The 19,221-nt window shown below is 41.7% G+C and overlaps 1 protein-coding gene across 1 annotated transcript in view; it reads left to right on the top strand.

Annotated features, from left to right (window-relative positions):
* Positions 1-19,221, top strand: part of LOC136875953 (serpin B6) — a 177,103-nt gene that overhangs the window by 148,261 nt on the left and 9,621 nt on the right. Inside the window, exons 8-9 of the mRNA XM_068228277.1 lie at positions 5,491-5,626; positions 15,994-16,129. Of these exons, the coding sequence (XP_068084378.1) occupies positions 5,491-5,626; positions 15,994-16,129 (272 nt within the window). The remainder of the gene's footprint in view (positions 1-5,490; positions 5,627-15,993; positions 16,130-19,221) is intronic.

Genomic DNA, 19,221 nt, shown 5'->3' with positions numbered 1-19,221 from the left:
CCGGGATGGTACCAAACTTAAAGCCACGGCCGCTTCCTTCCCTCTACCTTGCCTGTCCCTTCCAATCTTCCCATCCCTCCACAAAGCCCCTGTTCAGCATAGCAGGTGAGGCCACCTGGGCGAGGTACTGATCATTCTCCCCAGTTATCTCCCGACCCAGAATCTGAACTCCAGGACATTGCCCTTGAGGCAGTAGAGGTGGGATCCCTGAGTCCGAGGGAAAAACCGACCCTGGAGGGTAAACAGATAAAGAAGAAGAAGAAGTACAAAAGTAATGTAGGAATACCAAACTATGATCAAAGAGATAGTGTACCAGAGATGAAGTCTCAATGAAAAGAAGGATAAAGTTAGGAATCATATATAATCCCTTCCAACGTGTGAATCGAAGTACTGTAGAGCTAATAAGTTAGTAAAAAACTGTACCTTGATCCTGTCACGAAAAATTGTATCAATTGTACATAAAAGCGTGTGAGACAGAAGGATCCAACTTTGCAATTTGGAAATATAAAATATAATTAATAAATTTAAAAAATCTATGAGGGTTGAAACTGTAATAGTGGTAACTATTTAATTACAACTGATATAAAATATATCTTAACCTGCAAAAGATCTGGTGAAATTGCTGGGACAGAGTCTTGAAGAAGGAATACAAGTTGAAAATAAATAAGTCCAAAACAAAAGTAATGGAGTGCGGTCGAACAAATTCAGGTGATACAGGAAATATTTGATTAGGAAATGAAGTCTTAAAGGAAGTAAATGAATATTGTTACTTGAATAGTAAGATAACTAATGATGGTAGAAGTAAGGACATAAAATAAAGACTGGCAAAAGCAAGAAATGCCTTTCTTAAGAAAATAAATTTGCTCACTTCGAACATTGATATAGGAATTAGAAAAATGTTTTTGAAGACTTTCATCTGGAGCGTGGCATTGTATGGAAATGAAACATGGACGATAACTATCTCAGAAAGAAAGGGGATAGAAGCTTTTGAAATGTGGTGTTACAGAAGAATGCTGAAGGTGAGATGGGTAGATAGAATCACGTATGAAAGGATACTGAATCGAATTGGTGAGAGGAGATCGATTTGGCTATATTTGACCAGAAGAAGAGATAGAATTATAGGGCACATCTTAAGACACCCAGGACTTGTACAGTTGGTTTTTGAGGGAAGTGTAATGGGTAAGAACGGTAGGGGTAAACCAAGATACGAATATGACAAGCAGATTAGTGCAGATGTAGGATGTAGAAGTGAAAAGGTTAGCAGAGTATAGGGTGGTATGGAGTGCTGTATCAAACCAGTCTATGGACTGATGACTTAAACAACAACAACAAAAGATATACATGTTACCAAGTTTTACTGCTCTTCAAAGTGGTCACCAGCATTTTGTACAACTCGTTGCCAGCGATGTGGAAGTCGTAGAATACATTTAGCAGCACCTGTTGTGTTGATAGTTCGAATGGAGCGATCTCCTGTCTGTGGAATCTCTGGAACAGACCTGAAGCGAATGCCACAAAGTAGTTCCATCATCTTAGGAATCAAGTCAAAATCACAAGGGCTTAGTATGGTAGTATGGTACATCAATTCCCAGCTCCATCGACCGAACAAATCAGCCACAGTCTGGGCTGTGTGCGGCCGAGCGTTGTCATGCGAAATGACAGGTGGGTTCTGCAAAAAGTGTTACCACTTCTTCCTCAAAAGTGGTCGCAGATTGTATTCCAAAAAATCAACGGTAATACTGCTAATTGACGGTCTGCTGTGGAGGAACGTAATACGTTAGGATAACACCATCACAGTCATACACGAGAACAACCATAACTTTTACACTGCTGGGGTTCTGCCGAACTGACCCGTAATGATACCATTCGTTCGATTCGTGTTTCAGTTGTGGCTCACACTATTCAGCCCATGTCTCATCCAGTGTAATGATACAGCGTAAGAAAGCCTCTCCTTCGCACTCAAGGTGCTCCAAGTGGTCACAAGCAGCGTAGTGTCGTAACCATTTCTGCATTTACATCAAATCACGCGGAACCCATCGTGATGCAATTTTTGCATGCCCAGGCGTTTCTTCACAATGTGATGCACAGTCGTTTGGGCTGATCCGTTGTCTCTGGCCAGCTTACGAATATTATGGCGTCGATCAGTGTCCAGTAACGCGGCACTTCTTCTTACTGACACTAGGACGACCTAGCCGACGCATGTGTGCCACATTTTGGCGTACCTCGTTGAAGGCTTTCACCCACCGTAGCACTGTTCTGTAAGGAAACGCAGATTCCCCGCAAGCCTCTTGAAGACCTTGAGGACACTGTCGTGCTGTACGACCTCTGGCAAATTCAATCCTTGTCCAACGCCGTTGTTCTTGTTTCGAAAACATCGTGATAACACTACGTTACACGCTAGCTAACACGAGGCTCTGTTCCTCACGTCAGTTAGCATGCGTGTGATGTGGGAAAGGAGAGTGCATGAGTTCTGAGATCAGGTAGGTATGTAACAAACGTGTGCTATCAGCGACATTATTAGCTTCCGTTGCATGGCGTCTCGACAGCAGTGTTGCCGCTATTAAAGTTTCAACTTTCGTATTTTTACATACGTTCCACCCTCACTTCTGCCGCTGGTACAGTGGCTTTCTACTATCCTGACACGATCCACCAGTTGATACTTCCTCTGTTCTCTTCCTTTCTTTCCGCTCTCTATTCCTTCTAAGGCGACTACCAGCAACAATCCCTTCGCTGCCATTGCCCAAGCCAGTCCCCCTTCCTTGTTCGGTTACCTTTAAAAATGTTCCACTTTCCTTAACTCTGTCCAGTACCTACCTCCTCATTCCGTACACTCTCCGCCCAGTATATATCGTCCATTCTCCTTCGCAACAACATATCAAATACATCCAGTATCCTTTCATCTCTCTTCCTTAGCATCCAGCATGTCCGACTCGTTGGCTGAATGGTCAGCGTACTGGCCTTCGGTTCAGAGGGTCCCGGGTTCGATTCCCGGCCGGGTCGGGGATTTTAACCTTCATTGGTAATTCCAGTGGCCCGGGGGGCTGGGTGTTTGTGCTGTCCCCAACATCCCTGCAACTCACACACCACACAACACTATCCTCCACCTCAAGAACACGCAGTTACGTACATATAGCAGATGCCGCCCACCCTCATCGGAGGGTCTGCCTTACAAGGATTGCACTTGGCTAGAAATAGCCACACGAAATTAAAAAAATTAGCATCCAGCATCCATACAGGTCCAGACTTCACCAGCTTCTTCTTTAGCCCCATGTCCAAGAGTCCACAGAGAAGTTTCTTCTTTCTGTTAAGGCCTCCTTAACTGTGGCAATGTGTGCGCTCACATCCCCACTTCATGTCGTATATCTGTTATTATGCTTTAGGATATAAGGAGCGATCAAAAAGTTTCCGCTTGACGCCTGTACAGTCCTGAATCAGGATGCCAGTCAGGGAAAATTAACGTGAGCATTGAGGCACTCACCTCATCGACGCACCAGGTTGAAGATCCCCGTCTTCTGCGGCGTGAAGAAGTCCGTAACACTATCCTCCGACAGGAAGCGTCGACCACTCAGGGCCTTTTTAAGGGGAACGAAGGCGTGATAATCAAGTTAGGAGAGATCAGGTTTATAGGGCCGATGATCGACTGTCTCCCACTTGAGTTGGCGTACCATCTGCGTGACGACCTTTGCGGCATGGGGATGGGTATTATCATGAAGCAGCAGGACCCCTTGGCGCAGTTTTCCCGGACGTTTCGTCTTAATTTTCTGCCATAAATTTTCCAGTGTTGCGCAGTACCGTTACCCAGTGATGGAGACACTAGGTTCCTTAAAATCAATCAGCAATGGGAGTCGGTAATCAGAGAACAGGGCGATCATCACCTTTCCCGCCGACGGTTGACTCTTGAACTTCTTGCGACGAGAGGACGACGGATGACACCAATGCATCGTCGACGCTTTTGATTCCGGTTCCCAGTGGTGGCACCATCTTTCCTCGTCTGCAACAGTGCGCTCCAGGAACGTGCTGTCTTCCAGATTGAAACGCATCAGGTGCTGCAGGCAAATAGCCATTCGGTGTGCTTTTTGTTCCGCATTCAGCGCCCGGGGTATCCATTGGCTGCAGACCTTTCGGTAGCCTAACTCCTGCCGGATAATGTACTGGACGCTACTGAAGCTGATGGCTGGATCCATTGCTAGCGCACAAATTGTTATGCGCCGGTCCGCCCTAATCGCTTCATCCATCGCCCGCTTGTTGTTGTCCGTAATGGATGAGGCTGGCCTCCCAGATTGACCGGCATCTTCTGTCAAAACGCGACCCTTACGGAACTTGGTGCACCATTCCAAAACGGTGGTTTTCAACTGACATGCTGCCCCATAACAGCCTTCATTCTCCGATGGATGTCCACCGGTATTTGTCCTCCGGCAGTCAAGAACAGAATAACAGCGCGTTGGTCCTGTTTGGACGCGTTTCCTGATAACGTCGCCGTAGTTCATGTGGCCGCATTTAACACACGCACCGAGGCATGACACGACTACCACACTAATCCCTTTGCCTACATGTTTATGCTCATATACCCGCTCCGGATCAGTGCTACGTTGTATGTCCGCTGCAGCAACGCCCTCAAACGGAAACGTTTTGGTCACGCCTTATATTCGAAAACTGATACTCTTTTAATGTTGTCCTTGCCTATCTTGGGGTTGCCTTATTTCCTCTTAATTTGCATTCCATGTTGCTCACTAAACTAAAGCATAACTAAAAGAATTGAAGAAAAACATAATAACAACCCTAAATAGGACATAAAATCAAAGCTACAAGAAAAATACCATGAAATTGATTATGGAGTCTTATCAGACAACATATTTACTATTAATATAACGAAAAATGAAAGTATGAATATGTTTGAAATAATTCGAAATAAAACAAGCAAAATGTTAATTGTTGACGAACCGATATCTAATGTTCAGCTACCGTGACTCAGTCCTTAATAGTCAACCAAAACATGGGAATATATTTCATGGTGTGTTGAAAATGTTTAGTCATTTCCATGTCATAGTACCTGCTTTTGTACTACCTCTAACATGATTATAATTTACGTACTTTTGTCACTTACATTTTTAAGGTGAACTATCCCTGTTACTCCAATAACTTTCGTTAAAAAGTTCACTTTTCCCTGACCTGGATTAATTGCCATAGTCTCTTTCAAGCCTCTTCGAAATAACCTTCTCAGTACTTGTAATATTTGTTTAAAATTGATGGATGTTGCTTTTGTTATTTCTTTAAGTTGCTCAACCCTGAGGACTCTATTCCATTTAAGATTTTTATCTAACTGATTGGAGTAAATTAGAAGATAAGTTTAATCAACTTACTTCGAAATACATGCGTTCAGGAAATCATACGGAAGAGTTCTATAAATCGTCGCCAATTAGTTAATGCTCTTTATTATGTAGAGCATTTAAAAAGATGGTATGTCATTCTGTAAGTAATTCTTTTCTCTTCCAGCTAGGAATGACACACATGTTCACCAGAATAGCAAACTTTTCCGGTATATCAAAACACGATATTTTCGTGGGGAACGTGGTACAGAAGACATTCCTGGATGTCACGGAAGAAGGCACGGAAGCAGCTTCCTCAACAGGTAAGGTGGTCTCTTACCTTCTAATAAGGGGGATTAGAACGTCGATGTTAAAATTGCCAAAATGTATCCTGAAAAATTAGAGCTTGGGTTTCTAAATTTGTAGAGATAATTGGCAGACTAATTCCTAATTGACAGTACGAGGGCCATCTAGAAATTAAGCTTCCCCATTTTTTTAAAAAGAAGACACAGTTACATGAAAAATTTTATTGGAGCTATTTTTCGTCATAATCACCACCAGAACTGAGACACTTGTAACGCGGGATAAATTTTGGTATGCGGTTGTCGCAGAAGTCTCCCGCCTGTGAATGGAACACGCATGTGACGTTCGTCTTCAGCTCTTCGTCCGTGCGAAAATACTGAAGTGGGACAGGAATTTCTTGAGGTGCAAGAGAAGATGAAAATCACTGGGAGAAAGATCAGGACTGTACGGTGGACGATCAAACATCTTCCAGCAGAACTCCTGCAGAGCAGTTGCCGAGCACCGAGCCGTATGTGGGCGACCACTGCCATAGATCAACATAACACCTGCACTGAGCATTCCTCGCCTCTGGTTTTGACTGGCCCATCGCAGTTTGCCTAGAAAATTTATCACAGATCGAACCTCGCAGGCGACGGGAGAAAGAATACTAGCTGCCATTTCGAACCAATGCTGCTGCGGGGACATGTCTGGCCGGTATATGATTACTACGTCATAGATCTGTTGCGCATGCGCAAATTTCCCGGATAAATTACTTTACAAGAAAATAAATAGGGAAAGTTTATGGATAGCCTACGTGTATTTAAATTCTTCGTATAATCCTTCTCCTACGCCTTTTCTGATCTGTCTCATATAGCGGGTCTTCGTATATTGCCTTGTTCCATTTCTTCCATAACCTCAATTAGAAAACTGATATACCTATACTGAACCCTTTTTGGTCCATACTTTCTTACCTATCAGCAAAGTTCATGAGATCTGTCTCTTGGGTAGTATCGGGTTCTTCGTCACTTGCTGAGATAAAGGTAGGGTTCAGTAATTCTAATCTATCTACTCAAGTGAAAGGTTTGTTTAAAAAATGGTCCTATTTATTCAAGTATTTCATGAAGCATTTTTGATTTATCATCGGTATCATTTAACTCAATCGTGTCCACTGGACACCACAATTATTTTACATAGAGGGTCAGAACACTGGTGTGAGCCTTTGACGTAACTGCCTGATGGGCATTGTCTCAATTATTAATTAAAGAAAGGAAAGTCTGGAAATCCTTAAATTCGGCTTCCATGTGAGACTACATGTAACATCATAGTGATTCTTTATGGTCCAGCCCTCGAAACACGAACTCTGGACTCTGGGTATAATTAAGGCAGTCCAATCGGTGTGTGCCACACAGTGGTTATACGGCATGAACCCTTAATTGAATCGACGTGACCTGCGAGTATGTCATGGACCGACATCTAAACTTCTAAGTTACTTTAAAGCCATTGTGGATGATGACCGCAAGGAAAATGATGCTACAGTGGCATATGGCCCTAATCTAAGTCACTGAGGTTGATGAACCCCTTGACCATCTAATTTTCTAAGCTGAAGGCTAAACACAATTAAGTTACATCGGTTGATGACCAAAGTTTCCACTTTACTATCCCCAACACATTCACTGCTCAATCAATCAAAGTTAAATAATACAACAATAGCAATGCTCACAATACTTTGTGGCAGTATAATCCATTACCTTCGGATATGTCCCCTTAATCGTTACGTTAACATTTACACATTCCCCAGTAAACAAACTAAGTTTTCCAGAATGCATCTCCAAGTTATTCGCGTGTTTTAAAGTTATTTCAAAAGACGGTTTCCACTGAATTTAATAATTAAATAAATTTAAATGATTTAATGAAATCTTAAAGAACAACAAATTTTATCTCCGCGGACGGATGGTTTCTTCACAAATTCCTACGCAATTGTGACGTAAAATTTTTAATCCTGTGATGTTTATCTGTTGATTCCGATAGCTGGAAAAGAACTATTACATCATTCATGTCCAGTTTATATCTTGTTTCATGACCTCACACTTTAAATCTAATCTAACCCTAGCCATTATTAACACTTGGATAACCCTAATAATTACGTGCAAACAAAAGTAATTCACCGTATAATGTAAGACAATTACGATGTCATATCTAGTCATGACATTCCATAAAGTTTGCGCACCCCTCACAGACAAAACAATCATCACTACCATCGCTCTATATTTTGGACAACCCTGAATTTGGCTAATCTTGCTCATTATACTCTAAGTTCGTGGTCTCAAATGCACATTACGTTCTCAATTAAACAAATTTACCGTATCTAATAACACACACGTTATTCCCGGATGAAAATTTCAACTAAATCCAACATTTAACGTTATCCTCTGCCGAGAAATGCAATCTCAATTCAATGCGTAATACACTCTGCATGTTCCGTTATCCGGGCGGCGAACACCTATCAGCCGACGGCATTTCGCCCCAACGCTCGCTTGGCAGTGATATGAGACATCTGGTCGTTCTACCTGACTGGCCTCTCAGAATGCAACCTTTAATCTCAGCCGACATAATTACACAAATACGATATTCTAACCAACAAAATGCACATAGATTATACTTCAAAATGCCCACAATAATTGTACACGTCGCAAATTAATACCGGCGCGGATTCTTGTACACTGCTTTCCATTCCCAACATTATAAAATCTTCCTCGGGCTCCCACAAGTCCCGGCTTCATTGACAGGTCTCCAACACCTGATTCATAAATCCCATCTCGACTCACACGACAAAACTAACCTCTGTTTCCCAAACTCACGACTATCACTGACAAAAGAACTGGAATAAAATCCTTACTAGAATCCATGACGTCTAATAACGCACAGTGCTTTAATAATGAATAACTTCGCATAAGATGATATCGTATTTTTATAACTGGATTTTCCCAAAAATGACTGTAAAATTCTACTAAATCTTTTTTTTTATTGTCAGCCAGACTCAGTTAAAATGGGCCTAGAAAAACGTTTCACTCCGTGACCAAATTCATCACTCTATACTCTCACCCGATAGCGCGCTTCCACTCGAATGAAAATGGGTAACTATGGATTTCTTATATTATTTACGTCAAAATTTCAGACAGAAAAATTTTACGTCGAATGAACTTCTTAATTTGACATCACAAAATATAGACAATAAACACACGGAAATGACGATCTACAATGGACGTGATATCACTTCGAAACCCTATTTATTAACCTTTTTCCAACATCATACGGCACTCGCAAGACTTCGAAAATTTATCCAAGTGGAAAATAAAACAAATGACCCTTTTTCGTCGTATTCTGACATTTACAAAAACCACACAGGGACGACCAACTGCGTCGTATATACCCCCTTCAAATACAGATAATTTAGACATCATGAAACAAGATATAATAGGTGGTAAGATGGTAAGTCACATACCTTAAGTCACGCCAGCGTTCATCATAGGGCTCACCTGTGACCCTGGCATTTTTATTTAGCCATTTTTACATTTCTGGTTGTACAGATCATTTTATTATTCCGGTTTCCTGGAAATAAAGCATAAAAAAAGAAAATGCCCTTCACCTGTTCTTGTTGAGCGCACACGATGGGCTGTAATTATTTCCGCACACGAATTACTTTATCACATACAAATTTATTCGGTACCTTGACCATCCTATTTGGTACAATTATTTCCACTCAAGAAAACTATCTCCACATGGAGTCAAGACTCCAGCCACAACGGCTAAAATCTGTTGGTTGGACTTAGTCTACTTTTGTCGTTCGATTTTACAGAGCAGCTCAACCCTCTGTCTTCAGCCTCGTGATACAAAATGCAGGGGCTTCATCATGGCGTCACTTCTTATTTATAGAAAGTTCCCCCTCTCTCCGGGCATCTCCCTTTGCCGCCAAGGAAATTTCTGTAACTTTTCTGACTTAACTAAACGGTAATTACAAGAGTTTTGAAGGTGACTATATACTTGCTACATTTCCGGCGGTAGTGTTCATGGACAGTTAAAATTTATACATATTCAATTAGCTGGATAAATGACCTCATTTGATAGGCACTATATTTTGTCGACTTGGCTTGGGTACGCCATACACACGCGCTCTTCTGAAATAGTCCACAAAAATGACTTAAGATTCTTCCGCCGTCGACACGTGCGTATGACGTCACGTATCCTAGAGCGTGGGACAGAAGGTAGCCAACCCCTCGCCACGTGTCAACTCCGTGCTATCAAGAATCGAACTTCTTATTCCAATTGACAATTTAATACATAATATTCTTAGGGCACAAAGGTCATGGGTTCAATACAGATGTTCCTTTATCAAGCAGGCGTCCATTCAGAAGCATTTTTCTTAAAAATCTTGTAATCTGAATAGGTCTTGGTCACTATTAGTTCGGATTGTCTAATGGTTGAGAATCTATGTAACTAAAATTGCTATTTTGCCTCTACATTTCAAATATTGCCTCATTCTCCGTATTTTTCTTCGATTGGGTATAAACCTTATCATATGGACTCAGTTACTGTGTGCAGGCATTTTAATTTTATGCCAATTTAGGCTGCCTGAGCGTCAATTTCATCGTTCGGTTTTTAATCTACTAGATAACAGAGTAAATCGGAGTACCGTAGGATGATCACTAGCTGAGATTTAGTTCACTTTGTCGGGTAATCCACAAATGTGTCACCTGAGATCTTTGTATCCCCAGACCATACAACATAGAGTGCCGAACGGAGTTATTCTTCTCTCTCAAATTTGAATCCCGCTGCCAGGTACGACACTAAGATCTTGGGATCAGGAAGTCGACACTCTACCACTAATCCACGGAGGAAGCGAATTACCCACCGTATTTATTTTTTAGGATAAAATGTATTAACCCGGCAGGACGCGCGCTTTCTGTCGAGACGCAAGGACGCGCGATGGGTGAAAATTACCCACAAGCAAAAAAAATCCTCCTTAATTCTAAATTATAATTATTGAAAATCACGTAAATGATCATACATTTATAATACCAATGTAGTTGGTCCGTTATTGGACATTAAACATTTCCCAGCTAACTCATTCCTGGTTGCCAGCGTTTCGCCTCAGTGTGCTAAGTTGGGCTCATCAGTTGGTAAATAGCACACTTACCAAGACGTTAGTGCATACTGTGGAGGCTTGCTTGCTTAATAAGTTATTTCAATTCTTACCCCTAAGTGGGGTAAGCGGGTCTTCAGCTAAACTAGTAGCTCTTTGACTGTGGAGGCCACTGCGTAGGATACTTCGAACCACCGGCAGTGCCAATGCGCTATGAGAGACTTTGTCTCTTTTTCAAAAATTGATGCCTGGCTGGCCATCAGATGATATAGATGTTGATTCCCATAGGGAACCTGAAATATATGTCCCGAATGAGTAAATTTATAATACCAATATAGTTGGTCCGTTATTGGACATTATGAATTTCCCAACGAACTCACTCGTGGTAATTTTTCAGTGCTTCGGACTGAGCAGTGGTCGCTTGATAGGCCAAGGCACATCAGGGGTGTGGTTTGGTTTGAAATCATTTAAGGTTTAATTATTTATAGTATGGCTTTTAGTGTTGGGAGTGTCCGACTACAATGTGCGGATCATCTATGGGCGACCTGCGTGTCTGGATTTTGGATGATGATAAGGAGGTAGAGAGAGGATGAAAATTCGGTGTCGGCACATAGCCTGCTCCTGTCAAATAACACCAAGGGATCTGCTCAAAATTTAATGTCTCCATCCGACGGGCGAATCACCATTAACAGCGTCATATGCCTTAGGGCGATGGCACACACGGCGGTTTTCGCCGAGTCGGCAGCAGAGTTGGCGGCAACGCTTTCCAAAACACACGTGTCTGTGAATGAACTGCAGTGTGATTGCGGACACGACGGAATATGGACCCTGACAGATTTATTTATTGGAGGAAGAGTTTATAATTATTTTGTTACTGATTTATTTATCTTGGAAGAGAATAAATACTAAAAGAAAGAGTCGACGAATGTGGGGGCATCCTATTTTGAATGATCCAGTAATAAAAGGTGAATTTTATACTTTATTCGAACAAGCAGCAAGAGATGAAGAAAAGTTCTTTAATTTCACCTGGATGTTGTTTTAGAAGTTGGTTTACGTCGCTCCGACACAGATAAGTCTTATGACGACGAAGAGATAGGAAAGGGCTTGAAGTGGGAAGGAAGCGACTGTGGCCTTAATTAAGGTACAATCCCATCATTTGCCTGTCGTGAAAATGGGGAAACCATGGGAAAACATCTTCAGGGCTGCCGACAGTGGGGTTCGAACCCACTATCTCCCGAATGCAAGCTCACAGCGTCGCGCTCCTAACCGCACGGCCAACTCGCTCGGTCATCCGAATGTTAATCGCTTGTATCGACGGATTACTTAATTTGCTAAAAAGAAAAAAAATACTCGTATGAGAATCAGAATAACCCAGGAGGAGAAATTTGTTATCTCTGTGGTAAATACCAAACACACACTGGTATCTTAAACTGAATTTAGTTTTATTTATTTTTAATCAATAATCAAATTACAAATTATATGAAAACATTACGCGCGCCGATTCAGAAACCGCTATGTTTTACTCCATAGCAATACTGCGGAGAGATTTGGAATTGAATCCAGGCTTTTTGCACGCAATCTAGTGATCAGAATTTGCATAGACCTACCGCCACTTCTCCTACACTGCCGGCCAATATTCCGACGGTGAAAAATTTTTCAGCAACGGAACTCGAACCGACTAACTATTGAGTCAGGCCTTACATAAAGAAAATACTACGTAAGCAATTGATAAAGAATCTGCCACTTGTGTGACAACCCTAAATACAGTTCAGTGGTGATTGATTGACTGATTGATTGATTGACTGATTGATTGATTGATCGATCGATCGATCGATCGATTGATTGATTGATTGATTGATTGATTGTTTGATTGATTGATTGATTGATTGATTGATTGATTGATTGATTGATTGATTGATTGATTGATTGATTGATTGATTGATTGATTGATTGATTAAATACAGTAGAGAGCATCCGTAACTCAGGTGACAGCGCACTCACCACTGGGTTCCGTAGTTTAAATTCTGATAACTCCTTGTGAGATTTGTGCTGGACAAAGCGGAGACGGGACGGGTTTTTCTCCGGGTACTCTGGTGTTCCCTGTGATATTTAATTCCAGCAACACTCCCCAATATCATTTCATCTATCAGTCACATATTGTTGACCCAGAGAAGTGCGACAGGCTTCGGTAGCCGGCACAGTTCCTATCATTGCCGCTAGATGGGAGCTTAATTCATTCCTTTCCTGACTCGGTTGAATGACTTGAAACAGGCTGTGGATTTTAAAAAAGTAGAGAGAGAATCGAGAACAAAGAACTTCATGAACGTCCGTGCCCTCTGCTGTTATTTATTTGCAGTACAGCTACGTGAAATTCTAAGTCTCCTTGCATCTTGTTTTTTACCTTCTGCACTCGCATTTGAACGTACTTGTCGAACCCATTTCATGTCCTTGAAGTACTTAGCACACACCACTTGACAGCCTCTCCAGAAATGTTTGAGATCAAATACACGTGCCGGGGAGTTCCAATTCTTGAAGGTCTTCCCACAAAATGTACTGGAATCTATCATGTAAGTGTTAAGGAGAATCGTCAATCTTGCCACAATCCGGACTGAACTAAACATAATTCACCGAGCGAGCTGACTGCGCGGTGCGAGTTGTGCAGTTGTTAGCTTACATTCTACATGTGGTGGCTTTGAACTCCACCCATCGGCAGAATTTTCCCACCAGGCAAACATGTTGTGAGATGGACAGCAAGCCATGGTATGTTGATAAATGGTGTTAAAAGTCAGGTTGTGAGTCTCAAAATAGGAAAAGTCCTCTCAGTTTTAATTACTGCGTTGATGGGGCGAAAGTTCCTTATGCGGATCACTGTAAGTACCTAGGTGTTAATATAAGGAAAGATCTTCATTGGAGTCATCACATAAATGCGATTGTAAATAAAGGGTACAGATCTCTGCACATGGTTATGAGGGTGTTTAAGGGTTGCAGTAATATGTAAAGTCTCTAGACCCAATAAGAACAACCTACTGCTTTGTGAAGGGAGCAGGTATATATTTAGTGGGAATGAAGGAAAAACATGGTAGCAAAAGATCTTAGAGGTCGACGCTAAATAGGAACTAATATTTAGAGGCCCCATGAAGAAAGGAAGAAGAAGAAGACCGCAACTAGAGTATAGTTCCAGCATATGGGAGCCTCACCAGGATTACTTGATTCGAGAGCTGGAAATAATCCAAAGAAAAGCAGCTCGATTTGTTCTGGGTGACTTCTGACAAAACAGTAGCGTTACAAAAATTTTGAGCTAGCGAGTTGGCCGTGCGGTTAAGGGCGCGCAGCTATGAGCTCGCACCGGGGAGATAGTGGGTTCGAACCCCACTGTCGGTAGCCCTGAAGATGGTTTTTCGTGGTTTCAATTTTCACACCAGACAAATGCTGGGGCTGTACCTTAATTAAGACCACGGCCTCCACGCGCAGCCCTTTCCTTTCTCATCGTCGCCATAAATCGTATCTGTGTCGGTACGACGTAAAGCCAATTGAAAAATAAATTCAATTGTAATTGTAATTTCAACAGGAGATAATAACAAGGTTCCTCTGACTGGGCTAAATGATTTGTTTTGTGTTACGTTATTTATTAAGTAAATGTATTTAACCTGCATCTTTAGCGTGTTTACAAAACAGGAAATTTAATAACTTATTAATTTATATACGTGTAGACATTCCACTCGATAATAGAGTTGCTTGTATGAAACAAAATCTAATACTGTTCGGGGAAATACTTGTGTAGAAGGCATAGGCTTACGTCTGTTTGGAGCTTCGGCTGCATTTCGACCAGGTTGTCCAGATTAAAATAATGTTTGCGTATTCGTCGCTGCTGAACACACTATCCATTGCCGATATGCAGACAGCAAACATAGTGCGGCTGTACCATACGCCAGCCTATAACTATGCGGTGCAGAACGATGTCTACTATTGCAAGGGGTGCATTAGACCAGTAGCGCTGAGTAACGTGTTGCGAGCGACAGGCTGGTTCTTATCTCTTCATATTCTGACGTAACCTGCCTGCTGGCAGTAGTGCCCCTGTGAAAATCAGTTGGTAGATATTCCATTCATCATTTGTGCATGCGGGACATTTGTAAGTAGAAAGTACGGTCTTCGGGAGCCACCTGGTATATATATCTTGCTGAAATTCTACAAGTAAAGCCGCACTGGAATAACCTTTAACAAATTAGTAATTCCGCACACTTACATTATATAATCAGGTCGAGTACTTTGCCAAAGCTTATATGTAACACATATCAAGCTAACTGGCCTGTAATTATTATTAAACTCATCGTTCACCCCTGCCGACAACATATCGGAGACAAATTCGCTCTGCAAGACAGCAATGCACGCCCGCAGAGCTATCGTCATATTGACATTATACTCAGGAAGACTCAGATCAGTCGGATAGAATGGTCTGCGATGTCTGCTGGTATGAATCCGATTGAACGTGTCTGGGTCCAGCTGAAACAGTTGACCTCCGAAGGGCGCAGTCCAAGAGTATAATAATTTCGTGTGGCTATTTCTAGCCGATGAGGGTGGGCGGCATCTGCTATGTGTAGGTAACTGCGTGTTATTGTGGTGGAGGATAGTGTTACGTGTGGTGTGTGAGTTGCAGGGATGTTAGGGACAGCATAAACACCCAGCCCCCAAGCCACTGGAATTAACCAATGAGGGTTAAATTCCCCGACCTGGCCGGAAATCGAGCCTGGGATTCTCTGAACCGAAGGCCAGTACGCTGACCATTCAGCCAACGAGTCGGACGCTGCCCAAGAGTGGGACAGGGTATAATAGGACGGCCTCAACCGCCAGGTAGACAGCATGCCACGAATGATCAAACATGCCTCAACACCAAATGCAGTTTTATGATTTCCGGGTTTGGTGAACGGATGCCTTTTGCCAAATAATGTGTCGTGTTTCCCTTAGGTTTTTGTGCATTCTTCAAATCAAAAATATTGTTCGTTCCTGGTGATTGATCTGTACTACTCGTGCGGAATGGAATTTTTGAACTCGTGTAATTTAAGCACGAGATGTTCTTTCCACACATTGGAAAAATGTCCATTTTTCGGACTAGAGCATTAATGACTACTCTGGAACGAGTTTCTTATTAAATGACACTTCAATTTAATTAGGAATTTTTTTCATGGAATGAAAGACTGATAATTTCAACATTTTATATTTTTAGTGTTCCTACTTCCCTTCAGATCATGTTTCATTCCTTGTGTATTGCAGGTCTTAAGATGATTGGGAGAAGAAGGTTTTCTCAGGAACCAGTTCAGATATTCCGAGCTGATCATCCGTTCATCTTCCTCATCAGAGACGAGATAACTGGGACGATACTTTTCTGTGGTCGTTATTCTGATCCCAGGTAAGATAGCCTTATTCTGTACTAGAGGTACCCATGCACTTCCTTACACTTTCGAATCGCAATGTGTATTAATGAAAAAGTTCTATTGTAAATGCATATTTCCTCTGCGGTGTTAGTAGCAGTGAACGGGAGATAGACACTGATCGATAAAGGAAGGAATAACAATAAAGCTGTTTACCATCTGTTCATTTAGTATGCACATGAACTTGAACGTAATACAATCTTCACCGAGCTCGAGAGCTGCAGTCACTTAAGTGCGGCCAGTATCCAGTACTCGGGAGATAGTGGGTTCGAACCCCACTGTCGGCAGCCCTGAAGATGGTTTTCCGTGGTTTCCCATTTTCACACCAGGCAAATGCTGGGGCTGTACCCTAATTAAGGCCACGACCGCTTCCTTCCCAGTCCTAGCCCTTTCTTCTCCCATCGTCGCCATAAGACTTAACTATGCCGGTGCGACGTCAAACCAATAGCAAAAAATACAATCTTCTTCTTCTTCTTAATCTGTTTACCCTCCAGGGTTGGCTTTTCCCTCGGACTCAGCGAGGGATCCCACCTCTACCGCCTTACTTGCGAAAATGCCCAGTCAGCAGTCTATTACAGGAACCTTACGTTGGCAGAGATATAATGCGCAAGGGAACACCAGAGAGCCGAACAACCGCAAAGAAGTGGTTTCCGATCAAGAAACCTTGAAGATGGCCGACGAAACTTCTTTTTTGCTGGCCGACGATGGAGAACAAGACAGAATTATAGTTTTCTGTGGGGACAAGAGCAAAGAGAGTTTGAAATGTTTTAAAAACTTTTCACGGATTGTACCTTTGAGTGCACTAGTATACAGTTTTAACAGATATACAGCATAAATGAGGATTTTGGTAGTGCGGATGAAGAAACTAACGTCAACCCCATTGTGTTTGTCCTATTGCCCAACAAGAAGAAATAAACGTACTCTCGATTGTATCAATTAATCCGTCAAGCTCTTCCAGAGCGGAACCAGAAGTGGTAAAAGTGGTAAAAAATGGCATTCCTCCTCCTTCTTCTTCTTCTTCTTCTTCTTCTTCTTCTTCTCGTACGGAACTGGGTCACTTAGGATGACGCGGAATCAACATTTGTTGAGCTTTCGTCCTTGCCCAATAGTTCATTTTCATCGACTGTTGTAATTTCTGTTTCTCCGTCCAAGTATGTCGTGTTGGTTTCTCCTCATCTTCCTCAAATCCCCTTGTGTGAACTATTTTCCTGATTACATTTCTATCTTGCAGATTTGGTGTGAGGTCTTTCTCTACTTGCTTATAATATTTTAATCTCGTACGTTTGATTTCCAGAAACTCGAGTATTCGATCAGTAAATCTGGTGTTATTCACTCTTTACAAATGGTCACAGTCTCATTGTATCAGTAGATTTAGATATTTTAAAATATAATTCCGAGTTGGGTTTGAGGTAATGTATTCTACTTTTAATTCTGGGCCCTGATATTTTTGTTATGACTTCCTTTTCTAATATCTAATTGTTCCTTTAAATTTTGATGATGTAATATGAGCGTTTCTGAAGCATTAAGAGCTTCAGGTTTGATCAGTCAAGTAATGACGAACTTTACAGTTCCAGGACAAGTATTATTTTTGTTATAAACATTCAATGTGTGTTAAAAAGCAATTTCCATTTTCTGAATTATTGAAGCTGCTGATTTATTTTCACTGCCATTTTCAGGTATCCATTCACCTAAGTACTTACATTCTTATACTCTTGCAATTTTATTCATATCAATGGTAAGTTCAGATGGAGTGTTTTTTATATTTGTCATAGTTTTTTCATACGAAATTTCAAATCCTACTTTTGCTGCCTGGTCTTCCAGTATAGCAGTCTCTTTCTGAGCATCAGTCTTTGACAATTGCCATATCATCAGCAAACGCTAGATGATGATGATGATGATGATGATAATAATAATAATAATAATAATAATAATAATAATAATAATAATAATAATAATAATAATAATAATAATGATGTTTCGTGGTGTCCGTGGTTCATAGGGGAATAGGAAGCACCTGGGTTGAATGGCTGTACAGGGTATTATTTAGACCAAGTTTTATTATGAAAACGTTGGGAATTTTATTTCTTTCCTTTCCCAAAATTGAGAGATAAAAAATTAATAGAACACAAAAGCAATTTGAGTAACTTAATAATGAGCTCGTCAGCTCTAACAATGCCTCGGACTTAGAAGTCCTAAATCAGGTGCAAAATAACTTGCGATAAGCTCCCATTCTTTCAAATACATTTGAACATAATTTGAGCATACTTTCTCCTGACAGGTACAATTTTGTGAAAGAGCAAAGTTTGTTCCGAACAGGTACACTTTCTAGAATACTCAACTCCAAGATACAAGAGTCTAGCCTCGAACAGGCAATCAGTTTATTTTCACACGTAAATTACACTAGGCAGCCCATAGGGCGACCCTACCTCAAAATGTTCATACACGGTTACTCCATGGTGGGCTCATCAATTGCAATGCTCCACAATAAGTTCAATTACTGTGCCCAAAGGGAACCAAAGTTCAGTTACCCTAATTATAATACACCGAGCTCGATAGCTGCAGTCGCTTAAGTGCGTCCAGTATCCAGTATTCGGGAGATAGTAGGTTCGAACCCCACTATCGGCAGCCCTGAAGATGGTTTTCCGTGGTTTCCCATTTTCATAACAGGCAAATGCTGGGGCTGTACCTCAATTAAGGCCACGGCCGCTTCCTTCCCACTCCTAGCCCCTTCCTGTCCCATAGTCGCCGTAAGACCTATTTGTGTCGGTGCGACTTAAAGCAACTAGCGAAAAAATACAGAATAAACAGAGGCATAATTAGCCATACCGCAAGGCCTAAAGAGTAAAAGAAAATGTTGCAAAAACTGACCATCAACAAAAGCCAAGGAGGCGAAACACAAGCACTGTTATAGAAATTTCTGGAAGAATAAGAACCTATGTGGGCTTAAGGACAAATGACACAGGGGCTAATCCCATACTAATGAAATGTCGTATGGCTTTTAGTGCCGGGATATCCCAGGACGGGTTCGGCTCGCCAGCTGCAGGTCTTTCTATTTGACTCCCGTAGGCGA

The sequence above is a fragment of the Anabrus simplex genome, chromosome 6, assembly GCF_040414725.1.
Source record: "Anabrus simplex isolate iqAnaSimp1 chromosome 6, ASM4041472v1, whole genome shotgun sequence".
Taxonomy (NCBI): domain Eukaryota; kingdom Metazoa; phylum Arthropoda; class Insecta; order Orthoptera; family Tettigoniidae; genus Anabrus; species Anabrus simplex.
The sequence above is the reverse complement of the archived record's forward strand: the minus strand, read 5'-3'. Positions and strand labels throughout refer to the sequence as shown.